The sequence below is a fragment of the Mesitornis unicolor genome, unplaced genomic scaffold (assembly GCF_000695765.1).
Source record: "Mesitornis unicolor isolate BGI_N332 unplaced genomic scaffold, ASM69576v1 scaffold8166, whole genome shotgun sequence".
Taxonomy (NCBI): domain Eukaryota; kingdom Metazoa; phylum Chordata; class Aves; order Mesitornithiformes; family Mesitornithidae; genus Mesitornis; species Mesitornis unicolor.
The window spans coordinates 1,019-10,405 of NW_010191630.1; the positions used below are offsets into that span (position 1 = coordinate 1,019).

Consider the following 9,387-nt stretch of genomic DNA (forward strand, 5'->3'; position numbering starts at 1 on the left):
GCCACTGGCTTTGGTAGCAGGACCCAGCAGTGTGGGAACCATGGCGTTTAAGCCCAAAAAGGCCAGCGAGGGTTGCTCTGTGTTATCAAACTGGGTACACAAGCAATGGTCAGACCCTCTGAGGGTCCCTGCTCCCCATCCTGGCTCCCTTCCCTTTCCAGAGCCCCATGAGCACAGCTCCGCTGTGAGGCCAGGGGTCTCTTGAGCCCTTTCATGTATCACCCTTCAAACTGCCTTAAATTGCACCAAACTCCATCCCGGTGTATTCTGGAGCCATCCCAGAGCTGGGGTCTCCTCCGCCACATCCTCAGGGGGCTGTGCCCTCCTCATTGCAAATCTGTGAGGATTTTTGTGGGAGGGTTTCCTGTTGCCGGTGCTGAACCAGCATCCCCCGAGGTCGGGGATAACACGGCCACGTTGCTCCTTGCGCCCCGGCAGGGTCTGCTGGCCATCCTGGTGTGAGCAGAGAGCACGGCACAGAGGAAGAGGAGGAACAACCAGCGAGGATGGAGCAGCAAGAGCATCATCATCTACTTCTCCTTTCTAAGCTTGATTCAGGATTCTTGATAATATTTAATTTATTTAATACTGGTTGGTGTGAGTACTGAGGTACTCGCATAAGCCAAAACCCGATGGGCAGCTCAGTGTCCCAGTGTTTATTTAGAGAAATGAGTGTGATTTTGGGGTCGCAGTTGTAGCGGTTGCATGTGATGCTGCAGTGGAATCGTCGAACTTGTTGGGAGGGAAAATTGCACCTGGTTTTTTAAGTAAATGTCACCATCCCCGTTGGGAAGGGTATGAGGATGCTGAGCAGGAGCTCAGGATACAGCTGTCACATAACTCCTTTAATAAATACTCTACTTTTTTAGTGCTTGGAATGAGGGTCTGGTTTCTGATGCTGCTCGGGGAGAGAAGCTGTCCTGCCCCCTGCTCCGGGGTCTGGGTCCTTTGTGACCACTGGGGTTTCTGGTTTGAAAACTTTTGGGGTTTGGTTTAAAAACTTTTTCTACTTAAAATTCCCAAGGGAAAAAAAAACCCCTTGGCTATTCCATGGCTGCTCCTGGCCAGGTAACCCACAGCCCAAACACTAATGCACGAGCAGAAATCAGAATGAAAATGAATTTCCAAAGGCCATGAAGCATTTGCTGTAGAATCTGAAGGGGAACTTCACGAGCAGGTGATGGAGCAGTGCAGTAACAGTGGCTGGGGCTGGTGGAGCAGTCGTTGGTCTCTGCACATCACAGGGTCTGAGTTCAGAAAAACAAGTTATTCTGGGTAAGAAAAGTTAAAAAATAATCAGAGGTCTTAAGTGGCCTCTCCAACACCCGCTTTTCCCAGCCCGAGGTGTTGCTATAGTGTGTGATTTATTGCTGCTGTCCCTAAAGCTGAGGGCAACCGTCACTGTTGTGGCATGGGTGAAGTCCGAGCAGGGGCTGGCACGGCTTGTGTCACAACTTGTGTCACGACTCACGTCATGACAGGAGGGTTTTGGGCTGGTTGAAGCACATGGCAATGCTGAAATCCAGTGTTTGGGGGAGTCTGAACACCTCCTCCCGTCCCCAGTTCCATGCAGGCCACTGGCGCTGGTGGGACCGTGCTCCCAGGGCCGTTCAGCCACTGGTGACAAGGCCCTTGCCCTGTCCTGGGTGGAAATGGTGCTCACGGGCAGTGATGGGGCTCACCCCAGCCAAATCTCATGGGTGAGGGGTCTCTGCGTGCGCACAAGAGGCACCCGTGGAGGACGGGGCTGTGCTCGGGACCCTCAGCCCCTGCCTGTGCTCCCCGGTGCCGGCAGAGCGGGGTTTGGGGGTGCATGGCCCTGGGGGGCAGGAGGAGCAGCCCCGCTGGTGGCCACTTTGTGCCATCCCAGGGCTACCAAATTGATGGAGCTTGGCTTCTCTGTTTGTCCCTTTTGCCCTCAGGTTGGCATGAAGGGCTCTGTTTGGGCTCTGGTTCCTGAGCAAACGCCAGCGCTGTGGTAAGTAAGGTTTAGGACCTATTTTACATTACTTTTTGCAGCCAGCACCCGTGTGTGCGTTCTGGTTTGCTGGGTGGGGATTAACTTTGCACGGTGAGCAATCCGTGACCTGTCCCTTGTCCCTGTCAAAATCTTCTTATGCCTCTGGAAATGGCTTTTTCTCCCAGGTATTGGCTCCTGTTGCATTGCTCATGATGATGATGAGCGGGGAGGAGCAGGGGAAGCTTTTTGGAAGGAAAGGGCAGCAACTGCTTGGTGTAACTCATTACTTCTGCAACTCCTCAGTCTCATGCTCATGGGTTCAGGAGCGAATCTGGAGCAGGAAACTGCGAGTTGGAGTTCATAGGAGCTGGGGCGATTCTGTCCACCATGGAAAACCCACTCAGCAGTCATTTGTCTATGCCAAAAACACTAATTCGGATGCTTTTTTCAGCATTTCATTCTCCAGGTGACCCCAGGGCCGTGCCCTGCGGATGCAGCCGTGCTCAGTAAATGGGGTGACCGCAGGGAGATGCAGACCCCCCCATCTCCATGGTGACCCCACGCCTGGTCCAGGTAGGATGTGTGGGGCTGGGGTTGGGGTCTGCACCCCCAGAGCCACAGAGCCACACAGCAGAGCTTAAACCCCAGATATCCACAGGCAAATAAATACATCTTTTTAGTGCTGTAGCTTATTCCTTCTGGGAACCTGGTTTCAGATCTACTAGTCAAAGAATAATGGTTGCAGCTCTGCCAGGAAACTTTTATTAGGAGCAGTTCCTGCTATTGCCAACTTTGGGCACTAAAATCATTAGTCAGGTCCCCAAGCTGGGCACGGAAACCTTCAGGGTTTTCCACTCCTTACAATAAATCACCTTGGCTTGTTTTGTTTGCTTTCCTACTTCGGAGCCTCTGAAATACAAGGGTTTGAAGTGCTTGACAGCAGCTCCGGAGGCCAGAAACGATGCGGGGAGCTGCTGCAAGAGGGAGCAGATGTGAGTGTTGTTAATGCGGTTTTGTGGTGGGTGTTTGAGGAGGCATCACCGGCACAGCCCATGGTCGGGGTCTTGGGGCTCCGTTACCCACCCTCCTGGACACTCAGGTGGGTTTTTCCCCCTTTATTTTGCTGGAGAACCCCGTGGGATTGGTTTGGCCGGGGCAAAGCATGCACCAGCGCCACCAAACACCGGTGCCCATGCGGGCGCGCGTGTGCCTTTGGTCGGCATCTTCCTGCCGTGAGCTCTGCCAGAAGTGCAGTTTTGAAAATAAAAACTGCCTTCGGGCCTAAAATTAGAAACCATTGTGCAGACTGGTTTTTCTAATTATTTCCCCTCCTTTTTTCTGACCCAGGGAGCGCCATCAGTTGAATGTTCCCATAGTAACACCAGGAGTGGAGGAGCAGCAGATGAAGGATCTGGTGTTGGCAGGGGCCGTGTTGTTCCGCAGCGGAGAGGCACGCGGCTGCTTTGCATCCTTATAAACTGCTGGGATTTTCATGAAAATTTTCAATTTTCATTATTTTCTCCCTTAATTAAGTGTGAGGTCTGCACATCTGTACCGACACCAGTTCTTAGCAAGACAAAATTCACATCTTTAGGTAAAAATTGTTAGGGGAAGCCAATATTCATACCAGAAAATGCAGTATTAAAGAGGAATGTTTAATTAAAGTATGGAACATCATTACAATTACAACCCATCCTCTTTGTGCAACAAAAATACCGAGAGCGGGGCTGGGAGAGAAAGCCGCTAGTGCAGTGACCCTAGATCTGGAGCTGTGCTGTTTTAGCAGGGCAAGGAGGAAGATTTTCAACGTTTCGAGCGGTGCCGAAGCCCAGATCCTAAATTCGGAGCCACCAGACCCATTCTGCCGCGGTTTCGCCCCTGCTGCCGTCAGCCCAGGGAGCTCTGCCCTCCCATCCTCGCCTGGAGCTCCAGGTTGCAGGGGACCAAGACGTAATCCTGGGGGGAAACAGGGGCTGAGCACGGTGCTCGTGGGCTCGCAGCCCCTCTGACATGGCCACTGCTCGTGCCAGTGGGGCTGGGGGCTGTTTAACCCCAAAACTTGGTCCTGTGGGTTAACAGGTTGGAGGAGCAGCCTCCCATTTGCTCCGGAGCCAGGAGGGCAGCGTCACTCGTGGGTTTCCTTTAAATCAAACGTAGCAGGGAGCAGTTTAAGCGCTCTATTTCTTACCTTGTGGATGACGACATTGACGTCGGTGTAGGTGAAGCTGGAGAGGTGCGGCAGGAGCACCCCTGCGCTCAGCACCTCTGGGAGGAAAGAGAGGGGAGGTTATTGGGTGGGTGCTGCCTTCATCCCCCTGTGCAGCCCCCCTGTGCGACCCCCAGCCCCTCACCGTTGATCTGGGCGGGCACCTCCTGGCGGATGGTGGGCAGCAGCAGCTCCTCCAGCACCTCGGCCTGCAGCAGGGACAGCCCCGGTCACCCCGTGGGAGAGCAGGAGGAGAGGGGCAGGGACCGGCACCAGAGGGGTCCTGGTGCTCCTGACCCCACATCCCCCTTCTGCAGGGTGCACCGAGCACCCAAAGCAGGTATTTCTGCACTGATTATCACTGCCTGTGGTGTGAGCAGGCTGGGAGGGAACGGCGTTGAGGTGTGGGCTGTGGCACGGGGCAAGGAGGGGACACGGTCACTTGGGGGGTGCATTGGTGGGGGTACGCACCGACACGGGACCCACGTCAGAGGCAGCCAGGCTGAGCTTGACGTCCCTGGAAAACAGAGAGCTGCTTGTGGTGAGTTGTAACAAGTAGGTTGTGATAAGTTGTAGTATTGTAGTAGGTTGTGCTAAGTAACTTGTAGTAAGTTGTAGTAAGCAAGCAGTGACTTTCACATTGCCCAGCAGCAAGGACTTGAGGCCCTAAAAGCTACAAAATTCCCAGCCCCCTGTGCCCTCCTCTCCCCGCCACGGGTGGGACGTGGCCCGGGCACTGCGGGTTCATTACTCGATGGCTGCTGCGGAGATCACCATCCTTGTGTCCACCACGCTGAGGAGCAGCCCTGCGGACAGGTCCTGCAAGGGGAGAGAAGGGATCAGGGAGAATGAAGGGTCCCGCTTTGGCTGTGGATGAGCCCATTGGGTAAGGGCAGAAATCAGCAATGGGTGCAATGGGGACGGGTCTTGGGGGGACGCGCGCTGCACCCTGGGGTGTTCCCCGTGCTGGCGGGGCCGCTCACCGCGTTGACGCTCAGGAAGCTCTGGAAAGCCGCCGAGCCTGCCCCGATGTGGATGGTGAGGAAGAGCTTCAGGTGGGCCTTGCCCTCCTCCAGCGCCACCCGCGAGGCGCTCCTGAAGACAGCCTGCAGCACCACCGGGACGTCCTCCTGGAACAGGGACCCCATCTGCCGAGCAAGGGGTCATTTTTGGGGTACAGCAGCCACCCCTTTTGTGTCTCCAGGGTGGGGGGCACTGCCCGAACTGGGGCTGAGCTTTCTGGGGTGACAGCAATGGCAACAAACCTGGGTGACCTTCTGTGCCATGGTGGCTGTGGTCAGCGGGCTCTGAAAGACAAAGTTTGGCTTGTGACCTCCATGACGTTTGGGGACGCTGTCATGTCCTGCACGGACCCTGTGGGTGCACGCAGGACCCTCCCTGCGCACCAGGAGCAGCATTTTGGTTGCTCTTCATGGCAAATTTTGGTGCACCCTTAGAGCAGAGATATTTTTGGGTGCCCAGGGGCAAGGGGCACACAGACATGGTCTCGTCTCTCTGCAGGGCCTCCTCCAAGCCCTTTGTGGAGCAGGGATCTTCCTCCAAACACAAGTTTTGGACCCCTCGCGGGCGCTGCTCACCAGGATGGTCATGTTGAAGGCTCCCGATATCTCCAGGGCAAAGAAGAGGTTGGTGTAGAAGTGCTCGGAGAAAGCCAAGGTGAGGTGGGCAGGGCTGGAGCGCGCCGTTTCGGGCATGCTGAAGGGCACGGGGCTGCTGGGCAGGGGGATGGCCATGCCCGCCACCTGGAAAGTTGTCTGCGGGGACACGAGAGAGGAGTTTGGGGAGGTGTTTGGGGTAGGGAGCACAGCGAAGGGGTGGTTGTGAGCAATGGAAATTGAGTGTTTACCTGCAAGGACACGGTGATGCCCTGCTCCGAGAAGATGGGGGCGGCCAGGGGCAGGTACTGGAGCTGGCAGTTCGGTGTCACCGGGAACTGGGCTGTGAACGGAGCAGAGGGACCCTCAGATTTGGAGTCAGTGGTGGAGACGCGAATGGGATCCCTGAGAAAAATAGCAGGGAAAGGAGCCGGGTGCAGGAGTGGGACCCAGGGGTGATGCTGGGCTTATGCAGTGAGGGGCAGCCCGTCCCCTCTCATGATGGCTCCAAAACCAGCCCCGATGCCCTGGGTCCATACAAGGACTGAAAATCAAGTGCTCACCACTCAGAGACATCAGCTGTTGGTTTGGAAACAGCAGCAGTTTGGAGACTTCCAGGCAGATCTATGGGATAAAGAACAACAAAAACCAAGGTGGTGGATGGGAATGGGGGTCTGCCAGCATCAGGCGTCCCCTGAACGCCTCTGATGTGGCTGTCCCCATCGGTCGGGTGTGCAGCAACCAGGACATGGGGCTGGCAGCGTTCGGTGGCCACGGGCACAGCCCTGGTTGGCTCAAGGCACTCAAATCCTCAGAGCTTTTACGGCTTCGTCCTCTCCTGTCTCACACCTCCCAGACTCCCTCTTACCTTATCCACGTTGATCTCCTTCTCCACGGCTGAACTGTAGGATTTGCTGGATGGGAACAACAGAACGGGAGTGAGGTGAAGACCAGCTCATTTAAGTCCCATGAGCATCTTTTATCTGACCCCAAAGGCATCCAGAGGCAGCAGTACCGTTATATTCTATTATCTGTTAAGCTACCATTACAATTCAGAATCCTAAACCACCAAAGAATTACCATTGGATTTACATTAAAAATGCTCTTGCTATGCAACTTTAAGAGATCCAGTCCCGTACGAGGGAAAGAAACTCTCTTAAAATAGGGAAACCAACACCCAGCAGAACAAAGTTCCTGCCCTGAAGGTTTTGTGTTAACCTCTGTAAGCTCTTAGGGCAGGGAGCAGACCTCAGCTGTGTCACCTCCCTGCCCAAAAGCCCTCGTGCCTCAGTTTCTTCCTTCCCCGTTACCCAGAGCCCAGCAGAAGGAGAACGCGGGACTGACCTGTCCACCTCCTCACTGCTCCGCGCCTCCTCCACGCTGGGCTTGCAGATGGAGGACACCAGCTCCAGGTTCCCCTCAGGGTTCATCTCCACGTGGAAGTCGGCCAGGATGTTCAACCGCAGCACCTTGGAGCTCGAGCTGTGCCGGGGATGAGAGCGGGGCTGGAGTGGGGGGTTGCTCTGGTGCCCCTCTCCCCGACCCCAGGGGCAGACACTGGGGATGCAGCCCCGTGGCCGGGAGCTCGGGCTCCTTCCAACACTCACGGGGCGGTTGCGACGCTCAGGTCCACGTCGATGCTGAGCCGCAGCCCCGTGTCGGGAACCAGCGACAGGGACAGTTGGGCCACGCTGACTGCGGTGACCTGGTTCCTGCTGGGGCAGAGGTGGGGGGTCAGGGGAGCAGCCCCGACCCAGGGGCAAACCCCAAAATGCTGCGAGATCTGCACAGTGCACGCATAAACCAGAGCCCCCAGGGTGGCACCACTGACCCCCAGGGAGCCTGATTCTCCACAAGAGCGGGAACCAGCGACAGGGACAGTTGGGCCACGCTGACTGCGGTGACCTGGTTCCTGCTGGGGCAGAGGTGGGGGGTCAGGGGAGCAGCCCCGACCCAGGGGCAAACCCCAAAATGCTGCGAGATCTGCACAGTGCACGCATAAACCAGAGCCCCCAGGGTGGCACCACTGACCCCCAGGGAGCCTGATTCTCCACAAGAGCGGAGTGGACTCACCTGCTGGGCTGTGGGGAGCCGAGGAACAGGTCTGGGGCTGCCGGGGCCATCAGATCCTGTCTGAGCACCATCTCAGCATGCGGCTTCGAAACTTCGGCCACTGCGAAAGAGAGCGGGTGCTTAATGAGACCTGGAGCTGGTGTTTAATGAGACCTGGAGCTGGTGGTTAACGAGACCTAAAGCTCCTGTTCAGTGAAACCTGGAGGTGATGTTTTAGGAGCTTTATGGGGTTTTATGAGCTTCTGGAGCTTGTGATCTAGGGCACAGAGGTGGACAGAACAGAACCCATCCAGCTGACGCACTGCCATCTCTTACCAACCCCCCATTACTGGCTACGGGAAGGGATGATGAACGCAAGCTAATTAACGACATGAGACCCTGGTGCCGATGTTTGGTGTCTCACCACGGACAGCTGCCCCCTTCCCACTGATGTGGGGATGCGGGGTACGGACTTACGGTAGCTGATCCCCGACGGGGCCAGGATGCCCCCACAGTCGGGTGACCTGGTGGCATGCGTGGGGACCAGGAGGATGAGGAGGATGCTGAGGGAGCGGAGTTTTGCCATGCTGGTACCTGAGGGAGAAGGAGGGCACCGCAGCACAGTCAAAGCAGCCCCGGCCACCGAGGCACGGAGTCACCAAGGCACAGAGCCACCAAGGCACGGAGTCACCAAGGCATGGAACCACCAGTCCACTCCCAGCTTGGGTGTGCAGCCCCGAGTTTGCACAATATCGATGTGGAGATTTAAAAGCCTCTAAAACCCCCATACATCTGTAAGCCAGAGCGGTGCCTGCAGCCCTATTGTGCCTGCTGAAAAGCAAGTAATGGGCTACAACTGGGATAAAACCAGCACGTAAACAGGAGCTGAATTAGTTGAGGAATGAACGGAGGACACTAAAATAAAATGAAAAGGCGAGAGAATTACTCACTACTCTGAAAAACTTTTGGTAATTGTTTATAATATTCACAATGCTCTTTCAATGTGAAGAAAACAAGAAATTCAGAAAGCTTGACCTGGATGAAATACACTTATTTCTATCAGTCTTCACAGAAAGTGGACTTGGAACCGACCCTTACAGAGACACCCCAAAGCACCGCCACCCCAAACCAGGCACAGGCAATGCCCATATCGAGCTGTTCAGGTTGCAAACGCGTCCTTACCTTCCCTGGCCAGTCCTCCCATGCTCCTCTCAGCCCGTGTCTGCCGTGGCCGCACCGAGGAGCTGCACAACCTTTATATACCCCTTGGCCAGGGCTGGTGGAGCAGAATTTGGCACAGAGGCCTGGACAGCAGGTGGGAACGCTGCGTGGACGCTTTGTTTTATGAACCATTCTAATTGTTTTCCTATGCAGTTGATGACATTGGCCGTGGACCTGGTGATCTATCAAGCAGCCGGTGCTGGGGCAGCTCGCCTTCATCCTGGTGTGCCCAAGGAGCACAAAGAAAGGCGCTGGTGGAAGTGCCAAGAGATCAAACGTTGTTAGAAAGTGTTGGAAGTATGGGAGTGTTGATCTGTTAAGGGTAGGAAGGC

The 9,387-nt window shown here is 55.6% G+C and overlaps 1 protein-coding gene across 1 annotated transcript; it reads right to left on the minus strand.

Moving 5' to 3' along the window:
* Nucleotides 1-3,847: 3,847 nt before the first annotated feature.
* On the minus strand, nucleotides 3,848-8,420 carry LOC104542467 (protein TENP-like). Its single transcript, XM_010186796.1, has 15 exons — nucleotides 8,312-8,420; nucleotides 7,856-7,955; nucleotides 7,390-7,494; nucleotides 7,127-7,264; nucleotides 6,651-6,696; nucleotides 6,346-6,406; nucleotides 6,034-6,125; nucleotides 5,765-5,941; nucleotides 5,432-5,473; nucleotides 5,150-5,314; nucleotides 4,918-4,985; nucleotides 4,638-4,683; nucleotides 4,312-4,375; nucleotides 4,149-4,225; nucleotides 3,848-3,916 (listed from the first exon to the last, which is right to left on the minus strand). The coding sequence occupies exons 1-15, from the start codon at nucleotides 8,418-8,420 to the stop codon at nucleotides 3,848-3,850; spliced, it is 1,359 nt and encodes a 452-aa protein (XP_010185098.1).
* Nucleotides 8,421-9,387: the final 967 nt, after the last annotated feature.